Source organism: Lepus europaeus, chromosome 1, assembly GCF_033115175.1.
Source record: "Lepus europaeus isolate LE1 chromosome 1, mLepTim1.pri, whole genome shotgun sequence".
Classification (NCBI taxonomy): Eukaryota; Metazoa; Chordata; class Mammalia; order Lagomorpha; family Leporidae; genus Lepus; species Lepus europaeus.
In genome coordinates this window covers 2,238,398-2,255,584 of record NC_084827.1, presented here as the reverse complement: position 1 = coordinate 2,255,584, position 17,187 = coordinate 2,238,398, and the positions used below count along the sequence as shown (strand labels likewise).

The following is a 17,187-nucleotide window of genomic DNA, read 5'->3' as shown; positions in this document are numbered from 1 at the left end:
ATGTCTTCTGTCACTCCCCAAGTGCTGACAGCAGCCCAGGCTGAGCCAGGCTGAAGGCCAGAGCCAGAAACTCCACTTTGGTCTCCCACATGGGTGGAAGGGGCACTGCAAGCTTGCCAACAGCTGCCCTTCGTGCCGGTTCCGGGCTGTTCCTCCGGGGCTCCCCACCCTGCAGGGCCGGTTCTGGGCTGTTCCTCCGGGGTTCCCCACCCTGTAGGACCGGTTCTGGGCTGTTCCTCCGGGGCTCCCCACCCTGCAGGGCCGGTTCTGGGCTGTTCCCCCGCGGTCCCCCACCCTGCAGGGCCGGTTCTGGGCTGTTCCCCCGGGGTTCCCCACCCTGCAGGGCCGGTTCTGGGCTGTTCCCCCGGGGTTCCCCACCCTGCAGGGCCGGTTCTGGGCTGTACCTCCAGGGTCCCCCACCCTGCAGGGCCGGTTCTGGGCTGTTCCCCCGGGGTCCCCCACCCTGCAGGGCCGGTTCTGGGCTGTTCCCCCGGGGTTCCCCACCCTGCAGGGCCGGTTCTGGGCTGTTCCCCCGGGGTTCCCCACCCTGCAGGGCCGGTTCTGGGCTGTTCCTTCAAGGTTTCCCCACTCTCCAGGGCCGGTGGGCTCTGGGAAGTTGAAATCTGTCATGCACTGCCCAGGTGCGTCAGCAGGATAACAGTCAGGCCTCCAACCAGCACTCATGGTGGCCCCGTATCTTTTAGAAAAAGATTTATGTTTATTTATTTGAACGGTAGAATTACAGAGAGAGAGACAGATACAGAAGGTGATCTTTGATCCGCTCGTTCGCTCCCCAAATGTATACAATGGCCAGGGTTGTGCCAGGCCAAAGGCAGGAGCCCAGAGTTTCTTCTGGGTCTCCTACACGGGTTCAGGGGCCCAAGGACTTGGGCCATCTTCTACTGCTTTCCCAGGCCATAGCAGAGAGCTGGATGGGAAGAGGAGCAGCCAGGACTCGAATAGGCGCCCATATGGGATGCTGGCACTGAAAGTGGTGCCTTTAACCTCTATGCCTCAACACTGGCCCCTTGAAAATATATCTTTAAAAAGTGCCTTATTGTTTCTAATAGTTTGTCAGTTGATTGTCTTGGACTTTCTGTGTGCATATTAATATTACCTGCGAAGAATCACCGTCGTACCTTTTTCCGCTTTATTTGCGCCTTCTACTTTTCTTAGCCAGTTGTGCTGCCCACTGCTTGCAGAAGGACGTTATGTCACAGCCTGTGGCAGGCAGGCTCTGCTCGCCCCTCACTGTAACAGTAGTAGTTTCTATTTCACTCTGAAGCACACACTTTTATATTATCAAGTTAGCATCCATTTATATTTTTTAAGAGTTCTAAAAATTAGGATTGGGTGTTAGATTTTGACAAAGTACCTTGTAGAAACTTTATATGATGTTCTCCTTTGACCTACCTATCGATAGTGAATCTGTATTTTTTTTTATTATTTTTGACAGGCAGAGTGGACAGTGAGAGAGAGAGAGAGACAGAGAGAAAGGTCTTCCTTTGCCGTTGGTTCACCCTCCAATGGCCGCCGCGGCAGGCGTGCTGCGGCCGGCGCTCCGCGCTGATCCGAAGCCAGGAGCCAGGTGCTTCTCCTGGTCTCCCATGGGGTGCAGGACCCAAGCACTTGGGCCATCCTCCACTGCCCTCCCGGGCCACAGCAGAGAGCTGGCCTGGAAGAGGGGCAACCGGGACAGAATCCAGCGCCCCGACCAGGGCTAGAACCTGGTGTGCCGGCGCCGCTAGGTAGAGGATTAGCCTATTGAGCCACGGTGCCAGCCTGAATCTGTATATTTCTTTAAAAAGATTTACTTGACAGGCAGAGTTACAGAGAGTGGGAGAGAGAGAGACACACACACACAAAGAGAGAGAGAGAGAGAGAGAATCTTCATCTGCTGGTTCACTCCCCAGATGCCCCCAGTGAAGCCGGGACCCAGGAACTCCGTCCAGGTCTCCCACATGGGTGCGGGGACACAAGCTCTTAGGCCGTCTTCCACCGCTTTCCTAGGCACAGTAGCAGGGAGCTGGGCTTGAGCCAGTGCTCATATGAGATGCGGGCATCACAGTGGCAGCTTAACCCGCTGCACCTCAACGCTGGCCCCAAGCTTGTGACTTCTTTGACATGAGCTTCGCTGTTGCCGTAGTCTGTTACTCCGTCGATGTCCAGCTGACTTCCTCTTTGTGGCTCTGAGGGTCTTGGGACCGGTTCTCTGTGAGACTGGTGTCCTGGGACGTCATGCCCCCTCCTTGTCAGCCTTTGGTGTCGTGTTGTGTGAGGTCTGCCGAAGGACGTCGAGGCTTCGTCCTTTGCATCCTGGGAGAGTTTGAGTCCATCTGCCGCGCTCAGTCCTCCACGAGCCAGTGGTGGGGCCCGGGCTCCTCGGCCGCCTCCTGGCCGATTCTGCACCAGCAGCGGCCCTGCCCGCCGCCTCTGGGCTCTTCCTGCAGAGGGGCCCCTCTCCCGGGGCGTCCTCTCTCAGCTACCATCTGCCATTGTCAGTCTCCCAGCGTTTTCTTTATAATCAACCAAAGTTGCTTAGTTTCAGTCCAAAGATGAAAATGTTCCTTGGCCAGTCTGAATAAGGTTGCATCAGCTGTGTTTTCAGAATTTGGGCTTTGGGGTTTTCATTTTGTTTAAAATAGCACAACAGAGATGATTAGGGCAAGATGTTCACTTTCTACCCAAAAACCAAAGTCTGCTCTGTATTGTGGTCCTTTGTTTAAGGGGAGGAGTTGGGCAGGGTGGAGGCCCAAGACTCCCTCTCTCTCTCCCTCTCCCCCCCTCCCTCTCCCTCTCTCTCTCTCCCTCCCTCCCTCTCTCTCCTCTCTCTCTCCCTACATCCTTCCTCTCTCTCCCTCTCTCCCTCCCTCTGTCTCTCTGTGTCTCTCTCTCTGTCTCTCTCACTCTCTCTCCCTCTCCCTCCCTCCCTCCCTCTCTCTGTCCCTCTTTCTCTCTCTCCTCTCTCTGTCCCTCTCTCTCTCCCTCCCTCCCTCTTTCTGTCCCTCCCTCCCTCTCCCTCCCTCCCTCTCCCTCTCTCTCTCTCCCTCCCTCCCTCTTTCCATCCCTCTCTCTCTCTCTCCTCTCTCTCTCCCTCTCCCTCCCTCTCTCTCTCCTCTCTATCTCCCTCCATCCTTCCTCTCTCTCCCTCTCTCCCTCCCTCTCTCTGTCTCTCTGTGTCTCTCTCTCTGTCTCTCTCACTCCCTCTCTCTCTCCCTCCCTCCCTCTCTCTCCCTCTCCCTCCCTCTCTCTCTCTCTCCCTCTCTCTCCCTCTCTCTCCCTCTCCCTCTCCCTCTCCCTCTCCCTCCCTCTCTCTCTCCCTCTCTCCCTCTCTCTCTCTCCCTCTCCCTCTCTCTCAGGGGGGACCCAGGCCAAAGCTGAAGAGAAGGATGAGGGATGTTGTGGTGGGGGTTGGAGCTGCACGGCCAGGCTGTGCACATTAGAGGATGTACCCGGCTTGCTTTCATGGGCCAGCTGGTACCCTCAGCCAGAGCCAGACTCGTAGATCCAAATCCTCGGGTTTAGAAAATATCTTTTGCGTTTTCTTTGTTCTTCTCTTTCTTCCTATTTTTCTGGCACTTTTTCTCTCCCTCTTCTCCTGCCACCTTTTTCCTCCCTCTCTCTTCTCTCTTCATTTCTCTAGAGCTCCAGGACATTAACTGCGGGGACTTGTGCCTTCAATCCTAAAATGCAAACTGAGAAGCCCTCAACTGTCAGGAAATTGCAAAGATAAGGTTCCTGCCGCGGTATCAACTTGGTTATGTATATTTTATAGCAAGAATTTAATAACAGCCACAATGCCCCAAGGCCCGCATAGGACAAGAAAAGCTATTGTGGGTTAATGTAAGCGTCTTGAATCACAAGTGTGTGCATACTCAGAATACTTTAACTTGAATTCATTTTTTAAAATTAGTTTATTTATTTGAAAGGCAGAGTTACAGACAGACAGAGGGACCAGCAGAAAGAGAAATGTTGTGTCTGCTGGTTTACTCCCCAAACGGCTGCAACAGCCAGAGCTGAGCCAGGCCAAAGCCGGGAGCCAGGAGCGCCATCTGCGTCCCCCACGTGGGTGCAGGGGCCCAAGGACTTGTCCCACCCTCTGCTGCTTTCCCAGGCGCATTAGCAGGGAGCCGGATCGGAAGCAGAGCAGCCAGGACTTGAACTGACGCCCATAGGGGAGGCCAGCACCACGGACGCCAGCTTTTCCTTCTGCGCCACAGTGCCAGCCCCAAGTTCAGTTTTGTTTTTTTTTTTTTAAGATATATATATATTTATTTATTTGAAAGTCAGAGTTACACAGAGAAGGAGAGGCAGAGAGAGAGAGAATCTTCCATCCGCTGGTTCACTCCCCAGTTGGCTGCAATGACTGGAGCTGCGCTGATCTGAAGCCAGGAGCCAGGAGCTTCCTCTGGGTCTTCCCACACAGGTGCAGGGGCCCAAGGGCTTGGGCCATTTTCTACTGCTTTCCCAGGCCATGGTAGAGAGCTGGATCAGAAGTAGAGCAGCTGGGTCTCAAACTTGTGACCATATGGGATGCTGGCACCACAGGCGGCAGCCTTATCCGCTATGCCACAGCGCCAGCCCCCAAGTTCAGTTTTTAATTTCAGCTTCATTTACTTAAGTGACAGAGTTTTTACATCTTGATGAAGTCAAATAGCCACATTGACCAGAATCCCAACTTTAAAACTGATTGTCATGGCCAGTGCTGTGGCATAGCAGATTAAGCCTCCTGCAGCGCCAGCATTCTATATGGGTGCTGGTTCGAGTCCTGGCTGCTCCACTTCTGATCCAGCTCCCTGCTAATGTGCCTGGGAAAGCAGCAGAGGATGGCTCAGGTTCCCGGCTTCGCCTGGCCCAGCCCTGGTAGCTGTAGCCATTTGAGGAGTGAGCCAGCAGATGGAAGATTCTCTCTCTCTCTCTCTCTCTCTAACTCTTTCAAATAAATAAATAAATAAATCTAAAAGAAAAACATTGTCTTGGTATCACATAGGTTGAGCCTTTCCTTGGGGCATTAGTGTAAGACTTCCAGAACTTTCTGAGGACAGGAAACTTCGCTATCACATTGCTGCCAGGTCACAGTGTTCTGTTCCTGAGTGCGTAATTCCCATCTCCGGCACTGCTGACAGGGATCCCCACAGCTCTGGGGCTGGGCAGCTGCCCTCTGCTGTCGGCATTGTAGCCGTTAGCATTGACCCACCAGCCACACTGTGGCCTGGCTCTGTGACAGTTCACATGGCATCCTTGAGGGTGTCCCAGTCCTCGGGATTATAGTGGCTAAAAACGGAACGTTTCGGAGTCTTCAGAGGAGCAAATTTATTAATTTGAGGTTTGGAGCAGGAGTGCCTTTGAAAGCTTCTGCAGAGTTTGGTTTCGTAAAATCGTTTAGTTCAGTCGTGGGTGTAGTGGTAAACATACACAGCGGTTGCTCTTCTGCTTTGTGGGAGTGATCGTCCGGTCTTGTTTCTCATAGGATGGTGGAAATCACTGGGTTTTGGACGCTGTGGTGGGTCGTTGGTTGTTCGTATCTTTCTGTTTGGGATCTGGAGTAAGACGAGCAGGAACCTCGTCGGCCTGAGTCGCCCTGGTAGCCACGGATGAGATGGCAAGCTGGGGCCCATAGCCTTCTCTGAACACCTGGTGCATGAGCGGCTGGGCTGTGGGGCAGAGCTGCTGGTGGCTCTGTGACAGCTGGAGGCAGACGAAGGGGCTCGGAGCGAGGCATCCCTGGCTGCTAGCCCGTCTGAGTGGTACTTTCACTGGTGGCTGGGCCTCAGGCCCATCAAGCTCACTGTTCTGGGGGAGATGCATGGGAAACTAGTGACTAGATGTTTACTAAGAATACAGCTGCTTTTCTTGTTTGTAACCCCATGTAGGATGACTTTGGAGCAGTGAGTGTGGCCATTACCGCCAGGCCTGAAGTTACTTCCTTTTGTGCTCACTCAGCAGATGGTCACCTTGCACCTGTTGAGTGTTCAGCGTGAAAGCAGAGTGAGGAGCAGGTGGACTGAGCCCCTCTGGAGCTGGCTGCCCAGCCCAGAGCCGCCTCCGCAGAGTGGACTGAGCCCCTCTGGAGCTGGCTGCCCAGCCCAGAGCCGCCTCCGCAGGGTGGACTGAGCCCCTCTGGAGCTGGCTGCCCAGCCCAGAGCCGCCTCCGCAGGGTGGACTGAGCCCCTCTGGAGCTGGCTGCCCAGCCCAGAGCCGCCTCCGCAGAGTGGACTGAGCCCCTCTGGAGCTGGCTGCCCAGCCCAGAGCCGCCTCCGCAGGGTGGACTGAGCCCCTCTGGAGCTGGCTGCCCAGCCCAGAGCCGCCTCCACAGAGTGCACTGGAGCAATCGGATCATCCAGCCCTCGAGAACCAGACATTGCCAGCCCTCGAGAACCACTTGAGGTCATAGGAGGCGAATTCAGGCTGAAGGAGGGGACGCCCTTTCCTGGACGTGGGCTCCCTGAAGGCTGGGACAGCCTGCTTCGAGCACAGCATGACCCGCAGTAGGAACTCAGAGAACAGGGGGCAGGCTGTGGAGCAGGTGCAGGCTGTGCAGCGGGTGTAGACAGGCTGTGGAGCAGGTGCAGGCTGTGCAGTGGGTGTAGGCAGGCCGTGGGGCGGGTGTAGGCAGGCTGTGGAGCGGGTGTAGACAGGCTGTGGAGCGGGTGTAGGCAGGCTGTGGAGAGGGTGTAGACAGGCTGTGGAGCGGGTGTAGGCAGGCTGTGGGGCGGGTGCAGGCTGTGCAGTGGGTGTAGACAGGCCATAGAGTGGGTGCAGGCAGGCCGTGGGGCAGGTGTAGGCAGGCTGTGGAGCAGGTGCAGGCTGTGGAGCGGGTGTAGACAGGCTGTGGGGCGGGTGTAGGTAGGTTGTGGAGCGGGCGTAGGCAGGCTGTGGAGAGGGTGTAGGCAGGCCGTGGGGCAGGTGTAGGCAGGCTGTGGAGAGGGTGTAGACAGGCTGTGGAGCGGGCGTAGACAGGCTGTGGAGAGGGTGTAGACAGGCTGTGGAGCGGGCGTAGGCAGGCTGTGGAGAGGGCGTAGGCAGGCTGTGGAGAGGGTGTAGACAGGCCGTGGAGCGGGTGTAGAAAGGCCGTGGAGTGGGTGTTACAGGCTGTGGAGCGGGTGTAGACAGGCTGTGGAGCGGGTGTAGACAGGCTGTGGAGAGGATGTAGGCAGGCTGTGGAGCGGGTGTAGGCAGGCCGTGGAGCGGGTGTAGGCAGGCCGTGGAGAGGGTGTAGACAGGCCGTGGAGCGGGTGTAGACAGGCTGTGGAGAGGGTGTAGACAGGCTGTGGAGCGGGCGTAGACAGGCTGTGGAGAGGGTGTAGACAGGCTGTGGAGCGGGCGTAGGCAGGCTGTGGAGAGGGCGTAGGCAGGCTGTGGAGAGGGTGTAGACAGGCCGTGGAGCGGGTGTAGAAAGGCCGTGGAGTGGGTGTTACAGGCTGTGGAGCGGGTGTAGACAGGCTGTGGAGCGGGTGTAGACAGGCTGTGGAGAGGATGTAGGCAGGCTGTGGAGCGGGTGTAGGCAGGCCGTGGAGCGGGTGTAGGCAGGCCGTGGAGAGGGTGTAGACAGGCCGTGGAGCGGGTGTAGACAGGCTGTGGAGAGGGTGTAGACAGGCTGTGGAGCGGGTGTAGACAGGCCGTGGAGCGGGTGTAGACAGGCTGTGGAGCGGGTGTAGACAGGCTGTGGAGCGGGTGTAGACAGGCTGTGGAGAGGGTGTAGACAGGCTGTGGAGCGGGTGTAGACAGGCTGTGTAGAGGGTGTAGACAGGCTGTGGAGCGTGGTAGATAGGCTGTGGAGCGGGTGTAGACAGGCTGTGGAGCGGGTGTAGGCAGGCTGTGGAGCAGGTGCAGGCTGTGGAGCGGGTGTAGACAGGCTGTGGAGCGGGTGTAGGCAGGCCGTGGAGCGGGTGTAGGCAGGCTGTGGAGCGGGTGTAGGCAGGCTGTGGAGCGGGTGTAGACAGGCCGTGGAGCGGGTGTAGGCCGGCTGTGGGGTGGGTGTTGACAGGCTGTGGAGCGGGTGTAGACAGGCCGTGGAGAGGGTGTAGACAGGCCGTGGAGAGGGTGTAGACAGGCCGTGGAGCGGGTGTAGGCCGGCTGTGGGGTGGGTGTAGACAGGCCGTGGAGCGGGTGTAGACAGGCTGTGGAGCGGGTGTAGACAGGCTGTGGAGCGGGTGTAGGCAGGCTGTGGAGTGGGTGTAGACAGGCTGTGGAGCGGGTGTAGACAGGCTGTGGGGTGGGTGTAGACAGGCTGTGGAGCGGGTGTAGACAGGCCGTGGAGCGGGTGTAGACAGGCTGTGGAGCGGGTGTAGACAGGCTGTGGAGCGGGTGTAGGCAGGCTGTGGAGTGGGTGTAGACAGGCTGTGGAGCGGGTGTAGACAGGCTGTGGAGTGGGTGTAGACAGGCTGTGGGGCGGGTGTAGACAGGCTGTGGAGAGGGTGTAGACAGGCTGTGGAGTGAGTGTAGACAGGCTGTGGAGTGGCTGTAGACAGGCCATGGAGCGGGTGTAGGCAGGCCGTGGAGAGGGTGTAGACAGGCTGTGGAGTGGGTGTAGACAGGCTGTGGAGCGGGTGTAGGCAGGCTGTGGAGCGGGTGTAGACAGGCTGTGGAGTGGGTGTAGACAGGCCATGCATGGGGCAGGTGTAGACAGGCCGTGGGGCGGGTGTAGACAGGCTGTGGAGCGGGTGTAGTTACTCTATGCAGATGCCTGGGGTGCTCCGGAATACTCACCAGGGTGCCTGGCCTGTCAGGGAGTAGGACAGGCCGAGGGGCAGTGAGCCCAGGCCAGGGCGATTCTGGGTGAGTGGAATGGGGTGGCCCTGCAGCGGGAAAGGCTAGGCTGGAAGAACCGAAAGGCAGAGCGGTGACCAGAGGTCAGGGTGGGGGTGAGAGGAGACCCTGAGGCCTCCGGAGCCTGCCCTGCAGGACCCGCAGGAGGAGTTGGCTCAGCGAGGGCCTTGGAGGAGGGGAGGCCTGGGCAGATTTGCCATGTATTCAGAGATGGTCCTGGCAGCAGCGTGGGCCTGGACCGGCACCGGGGGCAGGACCGAGAGAAGCAGGTGGGGCCAAGGCTCTGGGGGCGGAACTCCAGGTAATTGGGTAGATGTGGGGAGGCCTGAGGGCTGACTGCCAGGGTCAAGGCTAAGCGTGTGGCACAGGTCTGGGACTCACACAGCCCACGGGAGCGTGGGCTCAGTTTGGGCCTTGCTGACTTTGAAGGTCTCGTGCATCCCCAGATGGACGAGCTCCCAAGTCAGCATTTCATTCACGAAATTATGGAAAAATCTTGAGTGACGTTGGAAACAGTATCCGTTGGCACTGGTAATTGAAATCTGGGTGTCACACGGGTTCCAGCCCACTTCAGCAAAGTTCTTCGGAACAATTGGATCATTCTGGAAAATCTAGAAAACCAGAAATTGCCAACCCTCATCCTCAGACGATCCTGTGAGGTCACGGGAGACAGACGCTTGGCTGTGCCCTGCCCCAGGCCGTGGGGTCCCCAAACTCAAGGACTTCCTGCCTCCCGTCACGGCTCTGAGCACAGCGTGACCGCAGAGGGGACTTGTTAAACATGAGGGTGGGCTGTGGCCCGAGTGCTGGAAGTGCTGGAGGGAAGCCACTTTGGATGAGATGGTCACGGACTAGCCTCTCAAAATGCCCTTGCTCTCAAAGTTAAGATGTAAACAGAGTATGAAAACTGTTTTCCAAGTTAAAAAAAAAAAACACTTAGAGAAAAGAATTTCCAAGTGGTTGGATGATTAGAGTAATCCGATTTCTCCAGTCACCTCCCAGAACTTGGGCAGGGAGGCCTGAAGTCTGGAGGCACTGAAGCCGGCCACGGAAGCAGCACTCAGGGGGACTAAGCACACAGCACCACTGCGCGTCCGTGTGTCACCAACACCTGACAGGTGCCGATGGATCAAAACTGCTTTCCCACTGTTCCTAGAAGCAGGCCATGTGAGAGTTCTAGTTTCTTCTTACCGCACGTGGACTGTTGTTGCTGGTGGTTTAAAATTTGCCTTTTAGCCAGCCTGCACTGGAATTAGTCACCTGCCCCTTTAACTCAGAACTGGAGCGGCTGTTGAAGAGGGGATTTGATGAATTCTCTTGTAAATTAAAGAGGAATATGGCAGAGTGAATCCCTGTCTTCTAATCCATTTTTTTTTTTTTTTTAGGATTTATTTATTTGAAAGGCAGAGAGACAGAGAGTCTCCCATCTTCTGGTTCACTCCCCAGATGGCCACAACAGCCAGGCCGGGCCAGGCTGAAGCTGGCAGCCAGGAGCTTCTCCAGGTCTCCCACGTGGGTGCAGGGGCCCAAGGACTTGGGCCGTCCTCTGCTGCTCTCCCAGGCCGTTAGAAAGGAGCAGCTGGGGCTGGAACAGCACCCATGTGGGATGCCGGCACTGCAGGCAGAGGCTTAGCCTGCTCTGCCAGAGCGCCAGCCCCGATTCTCTTTCTTTTTTTTTCTAACCATGTCTGGAAGATCCTAGGGCACCTGACAGTAGGCGTTTGGATAAAGGCTAATCCTATCCCAACAGAGAATCCAGATTCTTTGTTGTGTTGTATTAAGCTCTTTTTTTAAATTATTTTTAAAAGATATATTTTATTTATTTGAAAGAGTTATAGGCCCGTGGCTCAACAGGCTAATCCTCAGCCTAGCGGCGTCGGCACACCAGGTTCTAGCCCTGGTCGGGGTGCCGGATTTTGTCCCGGTTGCCCCTCTTCCAGGCCAGCTCTCTGCTCTGGCCCGGGAGTGCAGTGGAGGATGGCCCAAGTGCTTGGGCCCTGCACCCCATGGGAGACCAGGAGAAGCGCCTGGCTCCTGGCTTCGGATCAGCACGATGCGCCGGCCGCAGCACGACGGCCACGGCGGCCATTGGAGGGTAAACCAACGACAAAAGGAAGACCTTTCTCTGTCTCTCTCTCTCACTGTCCACTCTGCCTATCCAAAAAAAAAAAAAAAAGAAAGAAAGAAAGAAAAGAAAGAGTTAGAGAGGGAGATCTCCCATCTGCTGGTTTGCTCCCCAGGTGGCCACAACGGCTACAGCTGGGCCATTGTGAGACCCAAGCACTTGGTTTTATTAGCAGAGAGCTGATCAAGAGTGGAACAATAAGGACTTGAACCGACTCCCATATGGGATGGGGGCATTGCAGGCAGCGGCTTAACCTGTTACCACAACACCAGCCCACAGGTAAGCTTTCAGTAAGTGAGCCATCCTGGGCTCCGTGGTGCAGCAGGTTAAGCCACCACTTGGAGTGCTGGCATCCCGTATCATCAGAATGCTGCTTCAAGTCCCGGCTGCTCCACTTCTCATCCAGCTCCCTGCTGATGTGCCCGGGAAAGCAGTGGAAGTCGGCCCTAGTGCTTGGGCCCCTGCACCCACATGGGGGCCCTGGAAGAAGCTCCTGGCTCCTGGCTTTGGATTGGCCCAGCCCCAGCAGTTGTAGCTATTTGGGGAGTGAACCAGCAGATGGAAAACATTTCTGCCTGTCTCTCCCTCTCTCTCTTTAACTCTGCCTTTCAAAATAAATAAATAAATAAATAAATAAATGTTTAAAAAAAATCGCTGGCTCGGACCTGCCCTCTGCCCCGTCTGTTGGAGTCTGAAGCTTGGTGCTTCCTCTCCTGGCTGCACCCCTCCAGAGGAGGGAAGGGGCTCGCAGGGTGGCAGCCCCTCCCTGGGGATGGGCTTTTGCCAGGAAGTCAGGCACCCCAGGGGTGGGCCACTTCCTTAGGGCTCTATAGACCTGGCCTGGAACCCCGGCGCAGCCTTTCTATGTACTCCTGCCCTGGGCGCTGAGTTCAGGACCACTGGGTGAAGGCGTGGGGTGGGGTCGAGATCAGGGGGACCAGGTCAGATCTGGAGAGAGTAAGGTGTAGCGCCTACAGAGGAAAACTGAACACTGAGCCTTAGCCCAGGAGGAAGAGGAGGAAGAGGCCTTGCACTGAGGCCGGGAAGGAGGAGTTGGAAGGAAGTAGAGATGGCGGCATAGCACTGGGCTTCTCAACCATCACCCACGGGGCGTTTGTGAAGTAGGAGCAGGACTTGCCAGAGAAGTGAAGCGAGAAGCAACACGCAGGCCTTAGGTTGGGTGATGATCGTTTGGGTCGTGCACTCCCGGAATCATTCCGTTAGCCTGTCTGGATGCTCGCTCCCCGTTGCTTGTACGAAGTCATCAGGAACTGTGACGCACAGTTAGCTGCACGCCAGCCCCACCCCTGGTCGTGTGTGCTGCAGCGCTGCCCTTCTCTCAAGGGACCGTGCCAAGGGGAGCGCGGCTGCCAGCAGTGTCGTGTGAAGACAGGGTCGGCAGGGCTGGGTTCCGGGCACAGCGTCCCTTCTCCGCGTGCCCACTCGGAGTCCTGGCTCCGCTTCTGATGTGATGCAGCTTCCGGCCAGTGAGCACCCTGGGGGGCAGCAGCGGATGGCTCAAGTACTTGGGTCCCTGCCACCCATGTGGGAGACCTGGATGGAGTTCCTGGGATCATTTGGGGAGTGAACCAACACACAGCAAATCTCTGGCCCTGTGTCTGCCTTTCAAATTGTATGACGGAGCAAATTCTGAGATGGGATGCACACAAGAGTCCGATGGAGAGGGAGACGTGAGGAAGAAGAGTGCACCGGGGGAACTGAGGACCAAGGAGTCTCTGCTCCTCCTTCCTGTCCCCCAGGTGAAGGGTTCAGGCAAAGGTGAGAAAGCCACAGGTGCGGCTCCAGTGGAAGTTTCTCGAGGGAAACCTGTGTAGGCTTTTTTTTTTTTTAAAGATTTATTTATTAACTTGAAAGGCAGAGTTACAGAGAGGCAGAGGCGGGTTGGAGGGTGTCTTCCATCTGCTGGTTCACTTCCAAGATGGTCACAATGGCTGGAGCTGTGCTGGTCCGAAACCATGAACCAGGAGCTTCTTCGGGTGCAGGGGCCCAAGGACTTGGGGCCATCTTCTGCTGCTTTCCCAGGCCTTAGCAGAGAGCTGGAGCGGAAGTGGAGCAGCCAGGACTCGAACCGGCGCCCATATGGGATGCCAGCCCTACAGGCAGCGGCTTTACCTGCTGCGCCACAGCTGCAGCCCCCACTGTGTAGGATTAAGGGAAGGGAAGATGCTGGTGCAGAGGGAAGCTCAGTGTGCACCTGCTCCCTACAGGCCGAGGGGCGGGCTAGTGAGCTCCGCCCAGCTCTGCCATCTCAGGGCGCATCTCGCTCCCACAGTCTCCCTGCAGTCCCCCGCTGGACGTCTGTCTGTCCGTCTGTCCCTGCTTCATAAGCGCGTCACACTGCAGCCCCGGGACCCTTTCTGGCGACTCTGCTGCTGACCGAGGCCTGTCCTCAGGAGTCCACGGTCGCTCAGCGAGGCCGTCTGTGACGTGTGCCCCAACCGGAATTGGGTCCCTGATGGTTTCCCTTGCAGCGACGCGGGCCGTTCCTGACTGCGTGCGTCTGGGCTCCGGCTGGGTGAATGTCTCCGGGAACTGAGCCCCACGAGGCAGGCACGGCGCCTGCTTCCTGACTCCTGATTTATTAGACTTGAGCGTTGAGGGCCTCCAAACTGTGCAGAGCAAAACCGCTGCTTCTCAGCCGCGAGGCGCTGAGTACCAGCACCAAGACAGTAGCTGCAACAGCAGGCACTTGTGGAGGGCACATTCAGCGCCAAGGACTCTGGTGCAGACACGTTTCCAGTGTTTTCTTCTCTGTTCCTGGGCCAGTCCTTTCACTACCGTTGTGCAAATCCGAACATCGAGTTTCAGCCGCCTTAGGTAGCTCAGCCGAGGTGAAGGGCTTGTGGGTAAGGATCTGGGACCCATCTCCAGGCTTTGTTTTTGTTTTTCACCCAGCGATGGAAGACTTTGTCTGCTAAGTGAGCGCTTTATACGTAGGAATTAATTTAAACTTTGTAACCATTTCTGTAGTTTCTATAGTTATTGTATAACCTCACTTAAAAGTTGAGAAAACCTTTTTTAAAGATATATCTTATTTATTTGAACGGCAGAGTTAGAGATAGGGCGGAGAGAAATAGATAAGAGAGATCTTCCATCTGCCGGTTCACTTCCCAAATGACCACAGAGGCCAGGGCTGGGCCAGGCCTAAGCCAGGAGCTTCTTCGGGCCTCCCACGTGGGTGCAGAGGCCCAGGGACCTGGGGCCAGCCTTTGCTGCTTTCCCAGGCGCACTAGCAGGGAGCTGGATCAGAAGTGGAGCATCTGGGACTTGAACCTCCCAAATATGAGATGCTGGCGCTGCATGTGGTGGCTTAACCTGCCGTGCCGTGATGCCGGCCCCTCCAGGTTGGTTTTAAGCCCTACAGCCACCAGGAGGGCGTCTTCCCCACCTGCCCCCGCCCTGGGACTGGAAGGAGATGGAAAGCGTGGGTGAAGAACCCAAGTCTGTTGTTACCGTGGGGTGTGTGCAGAACACTGCTGGACGTTGGATGCGCAAAGGCACGCAGAGCCAGGACTCCTACGGCCGCAGGGCGTCCGTCTGCAGCCTTGGTGAGGAGGGCTGAGGGGCCAGGACCGTGTCCGTCCAGGCCAGCTTTAGGTGTGAACTGTGCAAAGCGGTGGACGGGGTGTTCACCTGCATTCCATTTAGGGAGCCACCAGGCACTTCTGCGTGGGGATGGAAGTGTGTCTCTGGGTCCCTAGCGAGGCAGGGCTGCTCGGCCCCCATGCGAGAGGGCTGGTGACTTGGAGAGGGTGAGGAGAGAGAAGGAAGGCGGGCGGCGAGGTGAGCCTCCGAGGTGGCCGAAGTGGGCGTGCGTCCTGACCGGACCTGCCTCGTGACTTCCCCCATGCTCAGTGAAGTTACACAAACCCCAGAGACTTTCTGTGGTCGAAAGTCCCTGAGTGTGCTGGGCCACAGAATGAGAGCCAGCACGTGGGAGCCACTGTCGGGGCTCCGCTGGCCCCTGGGTTTCATTCTGATGATAGCCACGCAGGTGAGGGGAAGGAGGCGGTGGCCAGGACCCCGGTCCCCACGGCACCTGCCCTCACCGCTGCCCTGGCAGGGCTGGGGAACTTTTTCTCTGCCAGTGGCCGTTTGGAGATTTATAGCGTCATCCGTCATCCGCGGGCCACACACGGTTATCAGCTGAAAAACCAGCTTTGCTGAATTTGGAGTCCCGGCCGTGGGGCTCCCACCCCTGACAGCACAGGCTGTGCAGCAGCTGCAGGGAATCCCAACTGCGACAGAGCGAGAGTGCAGGGAGGCCCCCGGCCCCTCACCTCCGGCCCCTCGTCACCTCCTGGGTTTCTCTTTACGTACAAAGTGGGGGTTATGCTGTGTGTGTGTGTGTGTTAAACGTATTCATATACTTTGCTGTTTTCGTGTATCACAATAGTATAGGCATTCTAGCAAGTAAAAGCCACGTCTCTTATTCATGGATTTTCATACCTTTTCCTAAAAGAAACACAGAGTTTCTACCCATTAATAGAAATTTTTCCAAGAAAGAAAACATTGAGGTGTGTATCCTCTCACCCGCCTGCTTTGACTCCGTTCTTGTTCGTGTCCCCCCTCGCCGAATCCAGAAAGTCCTACGAGTTTGAAGACCTGCAGTCCTCCTCGGAGAGCAGCAGGGTGGACTGGTACGCGCAGACCAAGCTGGAGCTCACACGCACTTTTTCAGAGGAGAACGTCTATGAGGACATTCTGGGTAAGAGGCCAACACGCCCACGCGTGGTGTGTGTCTGTGAGCGAGGCGGAGAGGAGGTGGGCTTCACACACACACACACACGTGTGCATACACGCACACATGCATACACACATGTGTACACACGCACACATACATAGTCACATGTGTACACATGCATACACACATGCACACATGTGTACACACCCACATGCATACCCGCACATGCACATGCTCACACACATGTGTACACATGTGCATATATGCATACACGTACATACTCACACATGTGTGCACACAAGTGTACACACGCAGACACATGCATACCAGCACACATGCATGTACATGCACACATGCGCATAGGCACACAGGTACACATGCAGGCATATAGACACACATGTGGACGCAGGCACACGTATGTACACATGCACATGCACACATGTGTGCGCACATGCACGCACACAGAAGGCGTCTGTGTTCAGTGAGTGACAGAGCGGGTCAGCAGCGGGGGAGCGGGGCCTCGGAGGCGTGAGAGGGAAGAGGAGGGGCTGGCCACAAGTGGGAGTCCCAGGCCCAGGGTAGACTCTTGGCTCTGCTGCTAGCTAGCTGCGTGACGCTGAGCTGGGGCCATCATGCGTGTGACCGTCGGTTCTCCCGCTGCGTAGTGGGGGTGGGAGAAAGCACCGTGCATTGGTGCGAGGGCAGGTCGGCGACACACTCAGACACACGCGTGTGACCGTCAGTTCTCCCGCTGCATAGCGAGGGTGGGAGAAAGCACCGTGCGTCGGCGCGAGGGCAGGTCGGCGACACACTGATCATCCGTGCTGAGAGGAAGCCTGTGGGAGGAGGGCTCAGGAACCGCCAGGCTGAGGTCCTGCCAAAGCCGCCGGCCGCCTGGATGGAAGTGGGCACGGGATCTGGACTGGCCGCAGCAGCCGGCGCCTGCCTGACGGTTGGAACCAGAGGAACTAGCTGGGCAGCGGAGCCTGACCGCAGCTGGCCGCCGCTTACCGCCCAGCCCTGCCCCGCCCCAGGGCTCCATTCTCGCAGGCTTCCAGCGTGGGAAGGAGAGCCTGGGTGCTGCGAGTCCCAGCAGAACCGCGCTCCCCTCCGGCCAGACCCGCGGAGCTTCCCGCAGGCCTTGCCCTGGTGGTGCTAGGCCTGGGGTGCTGAGCCGTTCGGACCCGATCCGTGGTGCCTCTCCGGCAGCCACAGGTGGGAGACAGGGTCACTCCAGTAAAAGTCAGAGTCGCTTCCCGAGAGGGAGGGTGCGTGGGTGGCAGAGCCCAGGTGGCTTTGTGGTCCTTGGTGGTGCAGCAAGGAAAACCCGCGCGGCGTGCCCAGGTTCCTGACCCTTGGCCTCTGACCGCAGACCCGCCCGCGAAGGAGAACCCGTACGAGGACATCGAGCTGCACGGCCGCTGCCTGGGGAAGAAGTGTGTCCTGACCTTTCCCGGCTCCCCCACGTCTCCCATCCCCGACACGCCCACCAAGGTATGAGTCCCCAGGGGCGGGGAGCCGTGAGTCCTGTGGGTCTCCAGGCCCCCAGGTTTGTGCCTCCCCCGGCTGCTTGGCTGTCCTTGCCTCT

At 57.3% G+C, this 17,187-nt stretch overlaps 1 protein-coding gene across 6 annotated transcripts in view; it reads left to right on the top strand.

Annotated features, from left to right (window-relative positions):
- Nucleotides 1-17,187, top strand: part of DENND2A (DENN domain containing 2A) — a 125,826-nt gene that overhangs the window by 54,407 nt on the left and 54,232 nt on the right. For all 6 annotated transcript variants that reach the window (XM_062186360.1, XM_062186454.1, XM_062186095.1 and 3 more), the window contains exons 3-4: nucleotides 15,499-15,623; nucleotides 16,972-17,093. In XM_062186360.1, the coding sequence (XP_062042344.1) occupies nucleotides 15,499-15,623; nucleotides 16,972-17,093 (247 nt within the window). The remainder of the gene's footprint in view (nucleotides 1-15,498; nucleotides 15,624-16,971; nucleotides 17,094-17,187) is intronic.